At 37.2% G+C, this 21,988-nt stretch overlaps 2 protein-coding genes across 3 annotated transcripts in view; one reads left to right on the top strand and one right to left on the bottom strand.

The window, feature by feature from the left end:
* The window catches only part of LOC109044568 (uncharacterized), a 145,386-nt gene extending 127,936 nt beyond the window's left edge, over positions 1-17,450 (top strand). Inside the window, exons 4-8 of one of the 2 annotated variants that reach the window (XM_019062372.2) lie at positions 745-819; positions 7,925-8,041; positions 8,655-8,765; positions 9,668-9,819; positions 10,731-17,450. In XM_019062372.2, coding sequence (XP_018917917.1) covers positions 745-819; positions 7,925-8,041; positions 8,655-8,765; positions 9,668-9,819; positions 10,731-11,154 — 879 coding nt within the window. In that variant the 3' untranslated portion in view covers positions 11,155-17,450. The remainder of the gene's footprint in view (positions 1-744; positions 820-7,924; positions 8,042-8,654; positions 8,766-9,667; positions 9,820-10,730) is intronic. The other variant, XM_019062373.2, reaches the window with a different exon arrangement.
* LOC109044569 (E3 ubiquitin-protein ligase CCNB1IP1) lies at positions 17,268-21,899 on the bottom strand. The gene is made up of 5 exons (XM_019062374.2): positions 21,339-21,899; positions 20,383-20,593; positions 20,016-20,107; positions 18,455-18,773; positions 17,268-17,402 (listed from the first exon to the last, which is right to left on the bottom strand). Exons 1-5 carry the CDS (start codon positions 21,546-21,548, stop codon positions 17,326-17,328), a joined length of 909 nt encoding a protein of 302 aa, XP_018917919.2. The 5' UTR covers positions 21,549-21,899; the 3' UTR covers positions 17,268-17,325.
* Between the last annotated feature and the right edge of the window lie 89 nt (positions 21,900-21,988).

The following is a 21,988-nucleotide window of genomic DNA, read 5'->3' as shown; positions in this document are numbered from 1 at the left end:
GGAATTCTAGAAAGTCCGGAGATAGTACTGATTTTTTAAGGGCGCTCCGGAAGTACTGAAAACGTGCGAAAATTCCGTACAAAGGTCCGGAATTTTTTCCAATTTTTTGGTCTTTTTTTCGTAATTTGAGCTAGAGATTCAAAGGTTTATAATTTTTCGAATTTCGTCAAATGGAGGTACTGGAAAAGTACTGAATTTTTCTCTCTAGGAGGCACTGAATTCCTTGGGAACGTACTGAAAAAGTACTGCAAAAGTACTGATTTTTGGCCAAACTGGAAAAAAAAACACATTGGTTCTCGAGTCCAGACACTTAAAAACATCGACAAGAAAAAATACTCTTGATTCAATCAGATTTAAGCTTAAATCAAGAACCAAGCCTCTTAATTTGAGCGGATTTCCTTTTAATTTAAGCTTGAATCTGATCGAATCAAGAGTCTTTCTTCTTGTCAATGTTTTCATGAGTCTGGACTCAAGATCCAATGTGGTTTTTTTCCAGTGCAGCCCGTTTTAGTACACACCCTGATTTTGAAAGAAACTCCTTCGGTATCACGACATCACTCTGCGCGGATAATATATCAAACGGACTCTCACACCTTCCAGAATGAAGGTGTGGAAATCGCCTGTGCCTAGCACTAGGCATTGATGAGAGCTCTCACTCACCGCTTTATTGATTCGGTATCGTGTTGCCTTGCATCGTAATTACATCCCTCTAATCGGGTTTGTGATGCTCTTTATTTGTTGCAGTTGAAACAGGAGAAGGACAAGATCATCGAGTGGAAGGAAAGACTCCAGAAAGAAAGGGACGAAGCGTACAGACAGGTAAACTCTTCATGCAATTACCTTCTCTCATATGTGCAGGGTGTCTACAAGTACGGAAAACTCGGGAAGTCCGGAAATAGTACTGATTCTATTAAGGGCGGTCCGGAAGTATTGTAAAAGTGCGGAAATTCCGCAAGAAGGTCCGGAATTTTTTCATTTTTTGGACATTTTTGTCGCGATTTGAGCGAGGAATTCAAATTTTTGAAATTTTTAGAATTTCGTCTGAAAAAGTACTGAATTTTCCTGTTGAGGAGGTATTGTAAAAGTACTCATTCTTATGGCCAGCCTGTTTTAGTAGACACCCTATACACGTCATGTGGAAAAATATCACTTGGCTGATATAAATTATCTTCACTCGTGACAATTAGAGTCCCTTTATACTGAGAGTCAAGACAATTTGAATCCATTTCCGATTGGTTCCCGTATTTTAGGCCTCCACAGTGTCACAAATGGGAATAAAGATTACATTTTCACCAATTGCAAAGATTATAATCTGGAATGGACCAGGGAATTACGGGTTCGGCAAGGAACAAACGGAATGAGAGGAGGAACGGAGAAAGGCATTTGAGAATGGGCCGATCAAAGATTACGAAAAACGTTCAATTTCTGTAATCTTTATTCCCGTTTGTGACATCCATGAGCCGAATTGTCTTGACTCTCAGTATAAAGGGACTCTAGTGACAATGACCGGGGATCACCTCCCTTGTTCTCATATGGAAGCAGGTGGCTGCAGTTGACAAAGGAGCTAAGTGATAGACTTACTAACGGCCACCCATGAGAGACCCTACAGTTCGTCAATCATTTCCCCCCTAGTCTATAGCAACGACCCGTTTCAACCAATAGGATCGCTCCATACTCCCTATGTCTTCTTTTCTATCGCTTTGTCTATCAATTTCTATAATCAGCCCGCTGGCCCTCCTTCTTCCTCCCCAAATATCGCCCTCAGTTTCAGCCGCGATTCCTCTCTCTAGCAGTATACTCGCTCCAACCGCCCCCCTTTCCCCCTAATTTGACTGAGTCACCGGGAAATATCCCGCGAAACCCCATAATTTCGCGCTTTTACTTCATCGCGATTAATACCCCCCCCCCCCCCCCCCACTTCGCTCAACACTGTGCGTTTATCCAATTGCTTTTTATCGGTGCCGTCTACCGAGTGCCAACTCGACTGGGATTTATAGGTAGGAGTCACGCGTTCTCACGTTATTCCGCCGTTAATATAAGGGGAATGCTGCCATGCTAAGGAAAAACGCCGCACGAACATTCGAGAGTCGCCAAATTTCCTCCGGTAAAATGTTGAATTTTGAGAGAGTCATGAATATTTTCCCTCGCAATTTTCAGGTACTTTAGATCTGATCGTGAATGAAATTCCCTGAAAAATTGGAGAAAAAATATTCACAGGTCTCTCTGAAAATTCGTGTTTTATCGAAAGAAATTTGGCAACGTTTAAAGGTTCTTACGGCGTTTTTCCTCAGCACGGCAGAAAAGGGGTCGGGTAAGCGAGGATAACTAGAAATGACTCGCGATTTTATACTTGAGTCTAGACGGTGAGAGTTTTTAGTTTCCGTTTTGTTATGGTGGATCCCGCTCTCTTAATATTTTGAATTCAGCTTCAGCAGCTTTTTTACGTTGATTATCGTAAGTCTACAGCGCTGTCGTGCTAAGAAAAGACACCGTATGAGCCCTCAAGCGTTGCCATATTTCCTTTAATAACCAACGAATTTACTGGGAAAATTCTGAATATTCTTCTTCCAAGTTTTCAGACAGTTTTGTAACTAAAATATCGGAAAATTTTAAGGAAAAATACGCATAATTTCCTTCAAAAATACATGTTTTATTCGGGGAAATTTGGAAACTTTCGAATGTTCATACGGCGTTCTTCATTATACGAGGTTATTCAAAAGTCAATAAGGATCATCAGGAATAGTTTGCCAACGCGGGAACCAAAATCGCCTTCAAAACTTTAAGTATGCAACCCCTCGACGGTCGTGCTCGAATAGTTATCGTTCAAAATCAAGACACTTTTTTAAGGCGCCTCTTTTATGGTTGTTCGAGGACGTGATGTCGACGGACGGCTAGGTCGGAAACCTCGTATCTCTGTTTGCGCTTTGCGACGTCGCAAATCCTTGCTCATGTTTTATTCGTTTCAAACTTTTCGGCGAACATTATTGAATGAACGTGAAAAATTCATAGAAATGCCGAGAAAGAAGAATCGTCGCTATCATAACACTCCCAGTGGATTTCAGGCAGTGGCGGAGGGGGGGGGGGGTGGGGGCTCGGGCCACTTAAGGAAAAAAAGAGAAGGACAAGGGAAAAGGGAAAGAAAAAATGCTCCTAAAAATTTACTGAAATGGTTTCAAGACAGAACTGCTTAATGAAAGGTTACTCAACACCGCAGGAATTAATAAAATAGTCCATGTACTAAAATAAAATCACACTGAAAGAGTATTATTCGTCAATTTTCAAATGTCAAATAATGCAGAAATTGTATGCTAAAACTGCTTAAAATTCAATCTGGGAGGGCCTATTTTGTTAAAAATTTTCGGAAGTGGCCCCCGAAACCCTCCTCCTTTGAGGGGTGCCCCCAGACCCCCCACTCACCATCAGATAATGCCCCCATCCTACCATCCATCCCAGTCTGGATCCGACGTTGCTTATTCGCCCTGCGGGCTGATCATTGAAATCGATAGACAAAGCGATAGACAAACAAGACATAGGGAGTATGGAGCGATCCTATTGGTTAATTTGGGTGCGGTTCTTGTAGTCTAAGGGAGGAAATGATGGACTTACTATCGGGTCTCTCGTGGGTTGCCGTTAGCAGTCTATTACATACCTCCTTTGTCCATTGCAACCACCCGCATCCACCAATAGGATCCCTCCGGATCCCTTTTATCTTCTTTGTTTATAGCTCTGTCTATCGGCAGGGTGTCTAGCATCAGGATTATCCCGACTTTCCCGATTCCATCAGGATTTGAGGTCAATCAGGATTTAATCCCGATTTCACTAGGATTTGAGAAAAGTCGGCCGTCCGATCGGATTTTTCATGCTTTCGCAAACGCTTGTGCAGAAATTTTAATTTTTCTCCGCAAAAAATCAGGATTTGGAAAAATTATGAAATCAGAATTTAGCAGTCAGAAATCAGGATTTCATCGGGATTTCCCAAAATGGAAAAGAACTAGACACCCTGACAATTTCAATAATCGGCCCGCTGTCCTCCTAGCCCCTCTTTTCAGCTGTTTAATCTGTGAAATCTCGTTTGCGCAAACTTGTGATGACGTCATGGCGGGGATAACTGTATCCACCAGTAGGATTCCTCCGTACCCCTTTTATCTTCTTTGTCTATCAATTTCAGTAATCGGCCCGCTGTCCTCCTCGCCCCTCTTTTCAGCTGTTTAATCCCTGAGATCTCGTTTGCGAAAACGTGTGATGACGTCATGTCATGGCGGGGATAACTGTAACCGCGTTGGGCGCGGAATTCGGTGACGCGGGAAGTCGGGAGGACTCGGATTAGCGAGCGGCCGGAGCACTCTTTTGTGTTGACCGCGTTTCTAATTAAAGCGCGTCTATGAAAGTTCAACGAATGCGCCAAACATAACAGAACAGACGGCACCGACCCCGGGCGTTGTAAAAACGACTTCCGCCCGATTCGACTCCGTTTCCGGACGACGTCGCCGCGGATTTCCCATTTTCATTTCCACGACCGACCGACCGGCCGGCCGCTCAGTGGGCCTCTCGAGTAGCACTACGGAAAAAAGTGAATTTTTGAAAGTGTCTGTAAGTTTTGAACTCAGCGACCCTCGAGAATCCTTATAAACGTATTTTGCACGGTTCAGCGTGTCTACAAGTCCGGAAAGTCTGGAAATAGTACTGATTTTTTAAGGGGGTTTCGGAAGTACTAAACAAGTGCGGAAGTTCCGTAAGAAGTCCGGATTTTTTAGTTTTGAACTCAGCGACCCTCAAGAATCCCTGTAAACGTATTTTGCACGGTTCAGCGTGTCTACAAGTCCGGAAATTTCGGAAAGTCTGGAAATAGCACTGATTTTATAAGGGGGTTCCGGAAGTACTGAAAAAGTGCGGAAGTTCCGTGAGAAGTCCGGATTTTTTTCCATTTTTTTGTCATTTTTGTTGCAACTTGATCGAGATCAAATTTTTGAAATTTTTCTAATTTCGTCAAATGGAGGCACTGAAAAAGTACTGAATTTTCTATTGAGGAGGCCCTGAATTTTTTGGGAATGTCCTGAAAAAGCACAGTAACAGTAATGATTTTTGGCCAGCCTGTTTTAGCAGACACCCTGGTGGGCATCTCCAGGAGCACTACGGAAAAAAAGTGAATTTTTGGAAGTATCTTTAATTTTCGAACTCAGCGACCCTCAAGAATCCCTATTACTGTATTTTGCACGGTTTAAACATTTCATCTGATTTATTAACACCCAAATCCGGCTTTGGAACCAAATTTTGGCGCGCGAAAATCGGCCGGCGCGCGTTAAGCGAAAACGTCAATCGTCCATAACTCTCGAACCCTATAATTCCCCAGCTTGATGGACCACTCGTTGGATGCGGAAAAATATGAACAATTTAAAAAATTGGTTTTGGTTCAAATAAAAAACTGAGTACTATGTAAATTCTTTGTTTATTAGAAATTTTCCAGACTCAAAAACTGAAAAAAAAAGCACATAATGTTACATTTAAAAATGTGATTTGGGGATTTTTACCTTCACAGTTTTAAAGTATGCAATTTTAGACGATTTTTCGTCCAAACCGGACCTCGATATCTTTTTTGTTGGTTATAGGACATTTCGTCAACGATTTTTTGCCCGCGCAACTGTTTTTTCCAGTAATTTACGTCCATGCGTTTTTTCGGCACGGGAGTTTTGGTCCAGTTGAGACCCAAAGTTGATTGGCCCGCATGTAAATACAAACGACAATTACTCACGACGTTTTTGGATGAAAATGTATAATGTCTTGGAAGAATGAGGGTTTGCTCGTTTTTTTGTTTTGTCTGTTTGGTCCAACGGAGAATAATATATAGTTGAGAGTTTTGGTAAAAATGGGGGAGCGTCAATTCCATGAGACAAAATTCACTAAAACTCTCTACACCTCTTTGGTGTAACAGGACCTAATTATCTTTCAAGAAAATCCCACCTTGTTGTACCCGAGCCGGATAAACCTCTATATTTGCCTCAGCTAAAGGCTCTTAGATTTTTCCTGTGTACGATAAATATCTTGATTTATTTTGCGGGGAAAGATCTGTACTATTATAGGATGCCTGTCATTCTTAATACGTTCAATTTCGTATAATACTGTGCAACACCTCTGTTGTGAAATAGTTACTTCGGCACTGCCGCACGGCGGCGGGCGGGCGGCCAGCGCGACTCGCGCATTGGCGCCTACAAACCTAAGTGGATACTTCAAGCATTGTGCAGTGCGTGAAGTATCCACTTAGGTTTGTAGGCGCCAGTGAGCCTCTCGCGCTGGCAGCACTCCGTGCCGCTCCGCTCTGTTAGGCTTTAATGTTTATACTCGTATAGCATTTTTTAACTCATAATTTTGGAATGTTTGCACACTCAACATTGATTATTCTCATTTAAATTGATGGGGAAAAATATGTATCAATTTATCAAAGGAGAATAATAATATAATGTGTGTTTTTTAACTATTGGTGGTTCCTTGTCAAATTTAATGATTTCCAAAGCACTTTAATTTTTTCTTTTAAATTTTGTGCTTTTATTGTGCTGCAGCGAGGTGTACGCGCAACCAAACGCTCAAAATTTGACGCATTTGACTCTAAAAGATCGATGTACAATTGGGTTAAAACAAAAGATCGTGTGCTTCTTGGTTTTTTTCCCTCTTGTATTCATTTTTGCAGTTTCTTTCGATACAACTGCGGCTCATTGCGATTAATGTCGCTTACAAATACTATATAGGTTTTACAAATATTTGTCACGTTTTAAAAATATTCACGTATTTGACTCTAAAAGATCGATGTACAAATGGGTTAAAACTAAAGATTGCGTGCTTCTTGGTTTTTTCCCACTTTTATTCATTTATCCACTTTGCCATACGGCGCTCGTATCAGGAGGCCCTCAATTCACGCTACTTGAGGTACCTCAACTAATTCGTCCGTCGTTGGTGATATTATACGCTCTGATCTATTCTCTCAGAGTACGGCGCGAAATTCGCGCTTGATTTTTTCTTCACGCCGGCTATCCACTCAGAGTAAATCATTGATTTTTAACAATGAAAGTTTGAAGAAATTCCGGGAAAAGGGGGGGGGGAAAGCCGTTTTTTCATCAAGCTCTTTTAAGGGGTGCTTCCAGAAGAAACTTTCTCGAGAAAACCACAGGAACCACTTTTAAAATTACCTAAGTTTTTAATGAACGAAGTTATGAGCTAAAGGTTCCAAATTCTGTCCGACGTCTCCCGTTGACTCGGTCCACCGTGCGGCGCCGCATCCTGTCCGAGGACCCTATTTCGCGTTTTATGACCGCGCAATGAGACCGCTTTCCGGTTCCTCGTTCACGTGAAAAGTTCGCCTGTTCGCGGAGTTGAGACTGTCATTGTTTCGGATCACTTTCACCGCGTGGAAATGGGAAACGACAACTTTTCGACTCCATCTTGCAATTAGGAGCCACTCTTATTGCAAGGTGTCTACTACTCCGGAATTTCCGGAAAGTCCGGAAATAGTCCTACGGGCCGATTATTAAAATTGATAGACAAAGCTATAGACAAAAAAGGCATAGGGAGTATGGAGCTATCCAGGCTATCCTATTGGTTGAAATGGGTGGTTCTTATAGACTAAGGGAGAAAATGATGGACTAACTATCGGGTCCCTCGTGGGTTGCAGTTACGTAGTCTATTACCTATTCTTTGTCCATTGCAACTTCGCCGTTTTTTAGTCACGCGATGATTCATAGAATTTTTCAATAGAAGCTATTGAATTTCTTTCATTTCACTATTGAAATTAGGTTCTTTTAAGCTTTCCTAAGCACACATGCAGTGGATTGGAGGTGCTTTTCTACCGCAAATTCTAAAGATCTGTCATCTGCTCTTATTGAAAATTGTAAAAAAAGTGTCGTTGGTTAATTGAATTTTTTCTTTTTGATTTCAGTTAAAATTACAAGCAGAAGCCTCTGAGGTGACAAGGCGGAAGTTGGAGGTTGCCAGAAATGATGTAGTTCGACAAGTGACCGCAATTGTAGCTGAAAAAGACTGTTTAGAAAAAGAGGTAAATTCTTCGAATTTTACCTAAGAAAAAGTGAGTCTAGCTTTTCCAAGGGGGTGAGAACCAATGATGACTACAGGATATCCAAGTAAATTTTACCCAAACATATTGAGGTAGCTGCCCCCGCAGCTAGTTCCACATCTCAAGAATGAAAAATCAAATGCAATAAAGTCTGTCAATTCAACAGACAGATGCCACTATTTCACCCTTTTTTTACTCTTTATTGTGTCTTTTAAAAACTAATCAATGGCTAAAGTTGGAATCCATGTATCTCAATTGTGGCGTATTATTGAAATCTCCGTTCCTTTTTTATTTTCTCGAAGCTTAAGAAAATGAAACTCGCTCAAAATGTTCACATGATATTCTTTAAATAGAGAAGAAAAAACACTCAAATCCTCAAGAATTGCAGTTTCCAGTTGATAAAGTGAAGTATCACAAGAAATCTGCAACATGGGAAACGGACATTCCTAGGTATGCGGTCTCCGAGTTGAGGCATCAATATGTTTCGCACAGTAAATTTGTCCCTCATCAGCAGTGAAATTATATGAGATAGGATATTAAATATATAGATGTATCAGATTTTCAAACAATAATTTAATACCTAACCTTGTTGCAGAATTCTCGATTGAAAGAGGCCTTGCAATGTCTAGAGAGAAAAGTGCCCATCCAGTATCGCAATCCTAAACCCTTGAGTCGGTGTGAAAGTGCTAAAGGATTAGAGGCAGAGGTAAGCTATGAGATGATATCATATCAATCAGGGCCGGATTAGCTGGATTGCTGGGTTACTGTGGCAGCCTGGGCTCCCTGGGCGATTTTTCCTAAATTCTTGATCCTCCAGGGGTCTTCGGATTCTTAAAGACAAACTTATAGAAGCCCTAAGACTGGAATTTTGGGTGTCTTGGGGCCCTAAAATTTTAGAATTTGGGGCCTTTTTTGATCAGATCAACAAATCAGTAATAACTTGAGTTTATCTATCTGAAGAAAAATATTAAGGCTAACTTTTATCATCTGTAAAAGTGTAAACTAAATTTTGAAGTGAAGAATTAAGAAAAGTTGCGGTTCCTTTTTTGGGAACAAACCTATATAAATGCTCCCCATTAATGATGTAAGGATTTATCAGAGGAGCGAACTTCTTAAAAACCATAAATGTAGCATTTTTGAAGACATTTGGAATAATTATAGAGCTGTAATTACTACTTGAGAACTTGTCTTGTAAGTAGGCTTGACATAACTCAGTTTCCAACTACTGTTATGAAAAAATACCAGATTCTGAATATTCTGTAACAATAATGAGCAAAGATCTAACTAAAAAGTCTTTTTTCAATCGAAAAATCTTGGAATCGGAGTCAGGAATCACTTGACAGTTTTTAATTTAACTAGAAAATATGTTTTTCAGATGTTTCGTAGAGTTTGAAAATGATATCTTGTTGACAGAAATATTTATCATTTCACAGTCCCATGTACACCCATCTTTCAGGTGCCGGCACGTAGCATTATCCCAAAATTAAGAATGCCGTAAGGCATTGGCGCCTGACGCCAATGTCCATGTGTCATGCAAGCTCCAATTTTAAGGGCAAAATTGTTATTTTTGTTTTCAATTTAAAAGTAAATTTGTTTTGCTCCTCACAGGTTCATGAATTGAAAATTATGGCTAAACAATCTGCAACTTTGAATTCTCAGCTGAAAAAAGGGATGAAGCACTTGGCGTCATGCCGCCGGAGGAAATGTTCTGTTTGTGCCTATACTAGAGCTACTTTTGGAGAATATGCAGCCTACGTTGAGTAAGTGTTTAATATCCTATCTAAAATCTATCTTCACCACATCTTTTAATTGTAACTTCAAAATGCCAACAATGTCAATTGTTGTTGTAACAACAACTAGAATTTCAAGAAAACTTAATGGTAAAATTTATGGAAAAAAGGGACAACAACTGATACTTAAGTATCGCAAAATGAAATATATGCCGAAAAAATTCATCCCTTTCAAATTTTTGCATGATCCTATGAGGAAACTTTAAAGAGTTTCTCAACCCAAAATTCAATTCGAAATTTTTGAAAAAAGTCTGAAATATTCCAAATGTTTACTATTTTTCTTAATGTGACTTGAGAGACTTTGTTATCTCTTAATCCAAAATATGGTTAAAAGTGAATCCTTCTTCAGGATATCAATGCTCAGCCAGGAGGAAAAAAGAATATAAATGGAATTTTTTTTTCGTACCAACTTTGAGGTAGCCACTGATCTACCCATAATTTGCAGAAACCATGACATCTTTCTTTGATGAAATTATTTTCAAATGGCAAATCTTCGCCTACACTTTGAACGATTCAAATAGGTAGATCCCTTTAAAAAAAGGACCAGAAAATTCAAACGAGCTTGTTAACTTGAAGTTCTTTAAAATTGTTCTAATTCTGATTCTAAGGTGAAAGCCTCCCTCAGTCATAAAGCAAACCTTTTCAATTTCTTTAAGAAGAGGAACTGCTGAAGAGACAACCATGATCATTGCCCATAGTTGTATAGTTAGTGTACACAAGGAAGTATAAGAATGCTTAAGTTGAATAAATCTATTCAGAAGCTAGAAATGATCTTTGTCTCTTTATTATTTGTTATTTATTATTTATTATATTTTATATATTGTTATATTTTATTATTAAATTGTCTCTTTATTATTATATGCCTTAAATTTTCTCTACAGTGACAAGGATTCCAAAGCAGTCAAAAGCTGTTTCCCATTCCAAGACTTACGCAAATGGACTCACAAGCCTATAGCAGCAACGCCAGCAACGGAGCCAGATTTCAGCGCTCAAGTCGCAGAGCGACTGTCGCAGTGTTCTATTAACCCTACCTCTTTAGCTCAAGCAGCCATGCACCTATCTTATATAGACGACTGTTCCTTGTCATCTGACTGTGAAGGCGAAGGACATGAAGATTGTCGAGCCTCCACCACTTCCTCTGCGCCGCACGCATTCTCCTCTGATTCGGGTTTTTCCTCTGAGCTGTGCGACTCGGGGCTTCAAGACAAATCTTTTCACCGCGGGTCCAAGTGGACTTCCTCTTTTCGTAAGCTGTTTAATAGAGTGTCATCTAAGCGTATTGCCAATACCTCTAATCAGTCATAACTTCACAAACTTTACTCTGCGTAAATTGCAGATCTTGAAATATCTAGGTAAAGCTGTTGTAAAATGAGCTGGTAGAAATCGGAAAAAATCAAGACGAATTGAGGTTCTTGAAGAAAAAGGCAAATAAGTGCAGTTTTTTTAACAATTGAGGTATTAATGATTTCAACTAATACTAGTCTTTAAATATATTCTGTGAAAAATTCACTCCCAAATTCCAATTTCCAAGCATCAAAATGTGAACTTGAATTTTCTGTCCGCCATAAGGCTCCATGAAATTTGGAAACTTTAAACACATATTTCATGAAATTTTGAAACTTTAAACGCATATTTCTCGAAATAGCAAAAACTGCACTAACACACTTTGACCTCCAAGCACCTCAATTTTCAGCCGCCAGTGACATCACAGTTCTGCTTTTTTAGTCTCTGGCTCCATTTTTCAAAAGATTATTTTAGGCATACAATAGTTGAACAATAAAACGATGAGTAGTAAACATGTGCAATATTTTGCTAATTTATTGCCATCTCTAATGATTTCAAAGGCAATTAACTCATTTCTCTGAAGAGATCGCCCATTTAAAACTATTAGCTGCAATCACTGGTTTCATATTTGAGTACTTTCATTTTGGATTTAAAAACTGAAAACTTAACTTTAAAAAGATGGCCACAGAAAATATGAGCAAAAGACAAAATTGCAGCCTCATGTCTAAAATGCTATAAGACTTCACTTAAGCTGCTTATGACAAGCTGACTTTAAAGTGGAGGGCACGAAAACACCACACAGTTTTTAAATTCAAGTTGATAGCTCAATTCCGATTGACAAAAGCATACCTTCCAGCGATGTCAGTTTACAGGCAAAAAGAGTAGCCCCTGTTGAGGGTTGATTTTATAGAAATACTAAGAAAGCGAGCCTTACAAAGAATATGTGGCCTGGAGCTCTGAGCATCTTTGAGGTATATTTCTGTGACGCATGCAACAGACCAGACCCATTGAGGTGAAAGTATGTACTAGGTCCAGGGAAAAGTAAGTAATGGGTCCGTTTTTGCACCATTCTCTATACTCTTCTGACACCGAAAAGATATGTAAGTAGTCATTGTAGACACCACCATTTTTTTGAGGAGGCAGCAGAATTGACTGTGTTATTTCACAGCTCAGGAATTGTTTGATGAAAATAATCTCAATCCCTAAAATTTTTTGGAGATGAAAAAATTTTCCAACTGACGCATTTATTCAGGAACAATCTATTTTTCTGATATACACATAGGATGCATTAAAAACCACCCCAAGTATTCAAAATTCCAAGAATTTTTATTTAGCTGCAGCACCAATGATTCTACAAAATCTTTAAAACTAATGTGCTGAAAACTTGTGAACGCAAAGGAATATGTTGGTTATTTATGTTTAAGTAAATTTTCAAAGATACGTGTGTTGGACCAAAAATTTAAAAAATTTGTCTAGGCAGATAAATTTTTAACCAGGGTTGTTTTTCTAAATTTCCTGCTATTCAAAGTCTCCTTTTCCGAATAATAATGCCATTTAGATGCAATTTGGTCAGCATGACAGCATGACTATCAATTTCATAGCTCATGTGACATTGATGACATTTATGTGATTCTATGCAAAGAATTATGTATACTCTGATGAGCCTCGTTTGTGATATCATTAACTTTACAGTTTTAATTTAAGGTGATTAAGTGCAATACCTATCATGATAGTTTATCGTACCTATTTTAACAGCAACTATACGAAAAAAGCTTTCTCGGAAGTATCTAGCACTGGTGCAGTTTGATTGATTCTCGAAGGATTCTGAGGACTAAAACTTTTTTAATTTGTGTTTTGGAGTCTGTGACTTATTAAATCCCCTCTCATTGTTTTATAAGTAGCAACCAAGAAACTGAAACATCATTACACTTCTTCATCATGTATTTTTTGCTCTTTCTGTTGAATTTCACGATATTTTTTTGAGGTACATACTGCATTTAGTTCATGCAGTTTCTATTATTTCCTTGTCCTTATTTTCATAATTTTGACTACCAATAGGAAATAGGAGTTTAGTTCACAGAGGCAAAATCTTGTGCGGAGTAATTTTTGTAGAGTTGGGTCGACAAATCAGATTTTGAGATTTTTATGGTGAACTCCCTCAAGTGGCCGATGGGCCAAGTTGCGACTTGGTTAGGTCAATTTTGTGCCTATAGCAAACACAAAGTATTATCATAATCCTGCAATTTTTTGCCTCATACATGGCAAATTAGAATTTCAAATAACTCTCTCTCAAAATTACACTTTCTAAATTGACAATTTCATGAAATTGTAGCTGTGATTTGTTTTGGCATTTTCGAGCTTTTTTCCGCTTAATTTGTGTAATATACACTTCTACAGCCTGCTATAAATAACTCAACAAGGAGTCTTTGTTAACTAAGGCCCATTTACCTATGGGCGGTCAAAAATGCTTTAATTTATTTTTTGTAGACCTTTTTGCATATAATTTTTCATTTGCATCTGAGGTGGTGTTTTAATTTGAATTTCCATAAGTGTCTTCAGTTTTTAATGAAAAATACTCATCGTCAGTTCTTAGAACAAGTGTCTGCTGGTGTATGGTTTTTCATTGTAATTTTTTTATCATTATTTACTCTAATTAATTTTATATTTTAATTTGTCTCTCGTTCGAGAAAAAATCCATGCATGATTCCTCTGTGTGCATTAGTAAACTTCTGATAATTGCCCACCCAAAGAAAACTAATCTCTTTCTATCTTACAGATCCCTGAGTTTAGGTACTTTACTCCTCTAGTTTATTACCTTGGGAATAAAAGTCATTAAAAATTCAAGTGCAGTAGGGTCATTACCCTGATTGCAGTCCCTACTTTGCACTTTTTTTTTTCATTTTCACACAAAGAGATTCCATTCGGAAGTTACTGAAAAATACACACTCTGAAAATATTTGATCTAATCTGATGGTTTGAAATTTTATACATCTTTAAAATTAGTTTTGATCATTCCAATAATTCTCTCTATCAAAGAATCGAGGATAATTTTAGCAAGTCACTGGTTCCTGGGAAGGGCATTTGTGATTAATACAGTTTTAAAGGAGGTATCGGCAGTTTTGCAAAACACTTGAATGGATTTTCAGGAGGCATGCTCTGTTTTGCAATAGACTACATAATATTGTTAGCAACATTTACAGGCTAATAATGTTGACCTGAGGAAAATAATAAGAATGAATCTTTACTTGCTCATGTTTTTACCATTTTCTCCGGCTCATTTCTGTTCTAAATTTTAAAAACTTCATGATGGTTAAAAAAATTTATAATGATTTTAAAAAAAATTCCTGGTGATGAAATTGATTAAAATTAATTTTTGTATCTCCTAGAAATGTAATTTCCCTTAATATTTGCAGAATATTTGCTTCTTAAAGTTTTGATCTTAAAAGCAAAAGACCCTGTGAACTTCCTGTGGGAATGTGTACCTTGATCAATTTCCCATTTTTTTATTGCATTCAACTCCTCTAGTGATGCTAATCAAATTTCAGGATTGTGCCAACTTTCGATGGGCCATCGTTTTCGCACGATTCGCAATTGAAGTTTTGATCATTTCCAGGACAGGCTGGCAGTAACCAAGGGAAAATGCAGCATGTGTCTGTATGTTAAGGATGAGAGTTGGAGAGAGATAGAAACTGATATGGACACTGAAGAGAAAAAGTGTGTGGAATCCAAGATAAGACCGTTGCTTGCTCGCAGCAAATGTTGTTATTTGATTCAACAGTGGTAGTGGCCGCAGATCTTGCTGTATCTAATTGCGCTGGGATTTTCATGTCTATCTTGTTCACACCCAGCTGGCGGACCCGTACTCAAGCGCTGAAATGAGGGATCTCTTTGACTCTTTATTGCCGCATCACCTTCACTTATTCAAAGAATTATCGAAAGTTCAACCGCGGATTGTGCAAAAACGGGGGCTCATAGAATGATGGGCGCTATAATGACTTTTGATATGCACCTATAAACGAGTATAATGCAATAAAAAAAATGGGTAATCGATCATGGCATACATCCCTACAAGGGATTTTAACTTTTATAGAATAAACGACACCTATTATAAGCACTGGTTGCAGGGCAGAAGTAGGCAATTATTTTTAATTTCGCATCTATTTTAGATCAATAGCTTTGAACACAGCTCTTGATTATCTTGTAACATTTGATCCGATAACTATTATTGATCAATGGTAAAAACTGACCAAAAACTTTCTTCGTTTGGATTTTTTCATCTGAACTTTAAGTAACCAGTACTGGAAATTTTGGTTCATACTTTTGAATACATCTGTAATTGCTAACCGCATATAAAACGATTTGAAGTGTCTTTGGAAATCTTCATTCCTCACCCATGTACTTACTAAGATCATCTACAAGTTTTTGAGTCACTGGTCAGATACTGTGATTATTATTATATTATTTTTTTTTAAAAAAAAAAACATGAGCTCTTATTTTTGGAAATTTGTTAGTCATTGCTAGTGCCCAATATATTTAAGAGCTTAAATCTCTAATTTTGATGGTCTTCTGGTTATTGTCGACAAATTTTGAGTCCAAAGACTTCTCGTTAAGTTTCGTATCTAAGTTAGTTCAAGGTCTGCAATTTAGTGTTTAGTGCTGTCCTCTTTTCTCTTTTTTTCGTTGATTTTTTTCCTTTTTATCTCTGTATTATTGAACAGTATTTCACGAAAAATCAATTAAGATTTTTGGTCATTTAGAATTTTTTGTTTCTTTATCAAACGTAGAATGATTTTTGTTTCAGAGAGAGCTTTCAGTTTAAACAAGAAAATTTTCTTTTTCCATATTTTTCCTTTTTTCTTTGATTCTTCCAGTTTACTTCTGAACAAACACCGAGAAAATTATGTGTAGAAAACTGCAGCTGAAGCAGCAATCTAGATGTTATTCATGCCATAACTTAATTTCCTAACTAATTAATTGTTTTACAAATTTCTGTCTAAAGTTATCATGATTTCTGTGGACCATCGTAAATGGTCTGACTCGAGCATTTTTATCTTGTTTATTAATAATTCAAGTGTACTTATTATTCTTAACTGTTCCTTTGAAGGTTGTTTCCTATCCCTTTGACAATGGAACTGATATTTTTCTTGAGAGCCTCAATCTTTTGAGCATATGTGTCGAAAGAATTCATATTTTAGAACTGGGTTTAAAAGATTCAACTCATGCCAAATGGTTCACTTTTTTCTGTTTTTCCCGAAATGTGGATTTTGGCGCTTTGGCCCTCAAGAAAAATATCGGCTCAATTCTAAAGGAATAGATTTATTGGTTTCATGTTATTGCAAAAATAGATCTGAAAATTTAGCTTCTCATTGTAGTTCCATTGTTTACTTTCTGTAATTCTGTGGCTGATTTTAAAAGAAAATCTATCGATAGCTTATGTTGGCATCGAATTCCACTCACAATTAGTTAATTATAGGAATGGCAGGCCAGCTTGTTCTTAAGCTTTTCCTATCTTTTCAAACAAGATAATGTAGTCTTGCTCTGACTTCACCACTACTTTGTCTCTCAAAATAACCGGTCAGTGAAATGCTCACAGTCCAAGGCAAGTAAGAAGTATTTTTCTTCATCATTTTTCATCAAAATATATTGAGTAATTTTTTTTTAAATTTTCTGTGAGGCTGTACCAAAAAAAATTTGATACTTTGGAAACTCGCTTGGTTATGATGAAATGTATACCTGTATGTATGCCTTTGTTTAAGTATATGGTTGGGTTTTTTCCCTTTAATAAAATAAATTTTAACCATTCCAGATAACATTCCTTTCACCTCAAAATTTTGAAAACTCTACAAAGTCGGCATATGGAATTTTAAGGAGCAACCAACAAAATTACTAACTAAATATGTAGTCAGCACTCAAACTTTTCCCAGAAATTAAGCATATTTTTCATGTCTGTATCATTCTTTTTCAAAAAACCTATAAAATGTGAATGAAGTGTGCAAGACTTTTGAGGATAAGACAATATATTTGTGAAGTAAACAGACTGATTGGTGTTATTTTAAATTTTTTTGAATAATAATGTAAGATAATCTCATCCTTTATCTTATGGAGACATTCTTACAATTCATTTATGTGATTTCTACCAATTAAGTAACAAAATTCTTGTACAGGTGTTGATTTTTGTGAAGAAAAAAAAGACTAACTTTTATCACTTCGAAAAAAAGGAAAACTCGGAGATATTCTAGGTTTGGTCCTGAAGTTGTTAAGCATGAAACCTGAAACAAATTGTTTTTATTGAAATATATGTTACACATATCATTAAATGGTTGTTCTATGCTTTTTCAATCCTATTAACATATAAATTATGATCGAATATTTATGGAAGCTGGCAATGTTATAAACGTAGCGAGATAACTATTACAAGCCAAAAGATCGTTGAATCAATGTTTTTCATAAAGGCGCAAATCTATCAAAAAATTCCCACAGATGGTGCATTTTTGTAAGGGTAAGCCACTGAGAATTTGTACTTGAACATTTTATTGAATTTAGTTGGTTTTAAGAGGAAAATCTTACTTTTATTCCCCAGAAAATTTGCTCAGTTGCCCACCCATTAGACAATTGTCTATCTTGGCCCATTTGACAATTGTTCAATAATGAACTATCTCTGGCAATTTTAAAAAATTGCAATAGACTTATGTCCTCGTGCAAAAAATTAACTTAATCATGGATATCTGTAACCCACAGCCAATGAATCGTAACTATTTGAAACGGATTGAGTTATTTCCCAGCAGAGATTCCGTGTGTGAAAGAAAATTTTTCAGCCTTTACCTGGCATCAAGAACAAGATAACAAGCTCAGAACATTGCAAGCTATATTGCATGTAATGAGGTAAATGAATTTTTCTCCTCTCATTCCAGAAAAATCACACCTAATTGCACATTTCGATCAGTTTTCCCTGACGAAAATAAAACCTAGTTGAAGATTTTTAAACAGTGCTATTGAGATACCCTTTTTTGCATTTAGCCATTGATATTTTTTCATCTGATCAAATCTGTCATAATCGGAAAATCTATCAATCGAAATTAGTATGTAGCAGCGCAGAAATTATTTCTCCATCAAATTCTTCTCCAAATATTAGTGAAGACAACTAAGCACGTCAAAGTTTCAGATTGTTCACTCCGGCTGTGCAGTGTCACTGTTTCTCCTATCAATGTTACATAAAATAATTATTTTTTTTCACTGGGTCTCTAAATTCCACTTTCTGTCTCAAAGACAATAAGAAATTTGGTAATAATGAGATGAATTGAAAAAATTATAATTCACTCACATGTCTCATTAGCCTTCTCTCTTGTTTCATTACAATTAGGAGGTTGATTCCTGTAGTTTTGACTGAGTCCCTGCAGAAAACTATCCTGTATCGTAACCTTTTCTCTCGCTTCGTTACAATTAGTAGGTTGATTCCTGTAGCCTTGACTGAGTCCCTGCAGAAAACAATCCTGTGTCATGTAAGTTTTTGCTGTGGGTTTGGGTTGTGCTGGAGGAATTAGTCTTTGACCAAATGATCGCGGAGGAGGTTGCTGTGAAGATGAATCTTGACTTTGAAAGTGCTGGAAGGACGCATTACATCGTAAAGACTCATATTTCATCTAGTAGAAGGAAAAAGAAGAATTCATCAATTTATCTTAACTATTTTCAGAAAAAGACACTGCTGCAATTCGTTGGTACAGAAAATGAAAATTCTAGAAATGAAATTCTCAGCAATAATATGAAATATTCAAAAATTGCCAGAGGTTGCCCCCAATGAGTCAGCACAATAAATTGATCTGGGCAATTGACCTCTTTCTATGACTATTTCAAATTTGAAACCCAAATTTTACTTTTCATACAATTTACTTTCAAGCAAGGTCAAATAGATGAAGAGTGAAGCCCAAAAACCAAGACCTCTTTTAAAATATTGAATGAGAATCTCACTAAATCCTAAAATAATAAGTTGAGCTAAAAAAGAAAATGTTTTGCAAGGTATAAAATGCATAAAATTTCTTGCGCCTAATGTTGAAAGCCATTCATTAAGAAGCATTCTTAATTTAATGAGCATGCAAAGTAGTTGGGGAGGAAGATGTAAAAAAATCAAAAACTTTGTGATACCCAATTCAAGTACACTCTCTTAAATAAAAAATTCATTCTCATTTTTGTGAAACTTCAAAGATCCTTCAAAGATTGTAACAAACTCCCTGAACTTAATTGTGGAATTTCTCCATCAAGTCTCATAGGTAGGTAAAAGTTGAATTTTTACACATCTCTATATACCGTAAATCAGCAGGTTTCAGTGATTTTCTGAGATTCCACAGAACTTCAAAAACAAGTTGCCAGAATACAAGAAATCAATTTTTTTGTTAAGGGAGATTAAGATAAAAATTAAATTTATCAAAAAAACAGCACAGTAGATCATTCATTCAATAGTCTCAAATTTAGAACGAAGACTGAATTTCTGGCAGTATGGAAAACTTGGAAAGTCAGGGAATTTATTGAAAAATTTGCTGAATTTCACAAGCAGCAAGTTTGGCTCCGCAACTTCAGCCAGTTCCCTTTGGGGGCACAACAATCTTCGGGTGTTTTTTTCCTTAATTTAATCTTTGGAGGTGGAAATTTTATCCAAAGCAGTCAGGCAAAATAGTCAGCATAGAGTTAAAAGAAAAAAATGTAACCAGAAGTTTTGTCCAGAGTTACGAGACAATCAGGGAGTTTGGAAATTTTGAACACAGAAAAGAGCAAAATAATTCAAGGAAATGGAAAGGACTTATTATTATTAAAATAATCCTGCAATGAATGAAAAATAAATAATTTTCAAGCCAATTATTCGTAAGTAAGTATGGCTTATAATACATTACCTGCATTGTCTGAATCTGGCGATTTTTTTCATTCAGGATCCTTTCAAGCTCCTGAACTCTAAATTTTTGAGTCTCCAATTCTGTCAGAAGTTCTGGGAAAAGTAAACAGAGAACAATTTATTATTGCAGCAAAAAATTATAGTAGTCAATGGTATCATTAATCTGCCAACCTAAAAATTGTTGTTTGTTGAATCTGAAAAGTAGGTACCAAGGAAAATTATATTTACTATTTATGGATTCCATCATTATTGATCATTTATTCGAACCATTAATCGCTACAATCAAAATTATTTTTTCAATCCATTTGAGAGTCCTTTAGATTGAAATAAGGAAAATTTTTGTCTTATACATAAACTTATTAACTTACGTTGCTGCCTTTTGTTCAAAACTGCCATTTCATTCTCCATCTTCGTGATCTCTGATTTATGTGCTGCTTCAAGTTTATTCATCTGTGTCTCTAGGGTTTGAATTGTTGAGTCGTAGTAAGCTCTTTCTTGCGCCATTTGGTAGGTACGAAATGCCATTGATCGTGCGATGATGTCAACTATTACGTCAGGTCTCAGCCCAGTAAGTACCATCTAAAAGTAAGAACGATCATTGAATGATAAACCTACATGCAGTTATATGAGGGAGAATGATTTCATAGCTTATGGCATGTTTATGGATATGATGGTTGACTATAGCCACTCTTTATTTTTAGTCTCTGATGCCATATTAAGTAGGTATCAAGTGATATAATTATGCAAGCAGCTAATCATTCTCCCTAATCCGTCATACAATTGAAAAAAGGTTGAGAAAAGGTAAGTACTCTGAGAGTAGCATGTAAAACAATTGGAAACCATTACCACAATAATTGTACCTTAAACATTTTGCGGAGAGGGGGGGGGGGGGAGCTAGCTAGGGCTCATCTATTCTCCACAGCAGGGGTCTACTGGCTGGGCCTTGGGTCTGAGCAGCTGCATACCAAGGCATCAATTTTAAGTTTTAGAGGATCAGCTTAGACTTACGTCAGGTTAATAAGACTCCTTATGTAATATTTTAACTTCGAACCCCCTTCTCCCTCGGTCAAAAAATGTCAATCAATATTAGCGCAGGATGGACTCTTTTGATTTCAATGTGTGATCATGTGCTTGAAGTGTGTACCCAGGCTCCTTTAGACACCGTTTGGGTTACTTATTCGTCCGACTTTTTATGTAGGTATCTTTGCATCTCGGTTTGTTGAGATCATGGCGGAGGGGGAAGGGGGCTCGTAACTGGCCAAAGCCCTAAATATACCTGTAACTGCCTGGTTTTACAAAAACAGAGAATGAAAATAATACACACCGATCTGAAAATGTCAGGAGGATTTAAGTTCTGAATAGTTGCATCGTGATTTCCCAGAAGACTTTCATTGCAAGCGGGACAAACTTGATTTTGAGAGATCACATTACCATGCTCTTCGCAAAAAATATGAGAGCACTTTGTTACCCATGCGGACGTGAACAACGGCTTTCTACAACCAATTAAGTTGCAGAAGAAATCTACTTCACCCATGTTAGAAACTGTTCGTGACGATAAATTTCAGTAATCGTTGAAGAAGAAACTCTGTTCTCGTTTTTAGAATTACCTTTAAAAAAAAGTAAAAACACTCAGAAAAGACCGAGAGCGCTGCGGAGGAACTTGCACATCTGCGCTTTTTTGAAATTTCATCAAGGTTACCGCGTAATCCAGCTCAAATTTTGGACGAACTATTATTTCGATCGCTCGCGTAAAGTTTGGAACCTCCATCTTTACGATTTTACAATCATATAAATTATTCATAGTTGGCGATTTTTGCACCAAAAAAGGCCAGATACATGAGTAGAGGCTCAAAACTTCCTCTGAAAGCTTGATTTTCGCTCCAGCGCTTCGACAACCCTGGCACCTTGGTCCTGGCGCCTCATGTTGAAAGCCCGCCACTCGCCTCTCTCTGCACGTTTTTTCTTGCCCATGCC

The sequence above is a fragment of the Bemisia tabaci genome, chromosome 10 (assembly GCF_918797505.1).
Source record: "Bemisia tabaci chromosome 10, PGI_BMITA_v3".
In the NCBI taxonomy this organism is placed as follows: domain Eukaryota; kingdom Metazoa; phylum Arthropoda; class Insecta; order Hemiptera; family Aleyrodidae; genus Bemisia; species Bemisia tabaci.
This window is presented reverse-complemented; position numbering and strand designations above follow the sequence as displayed.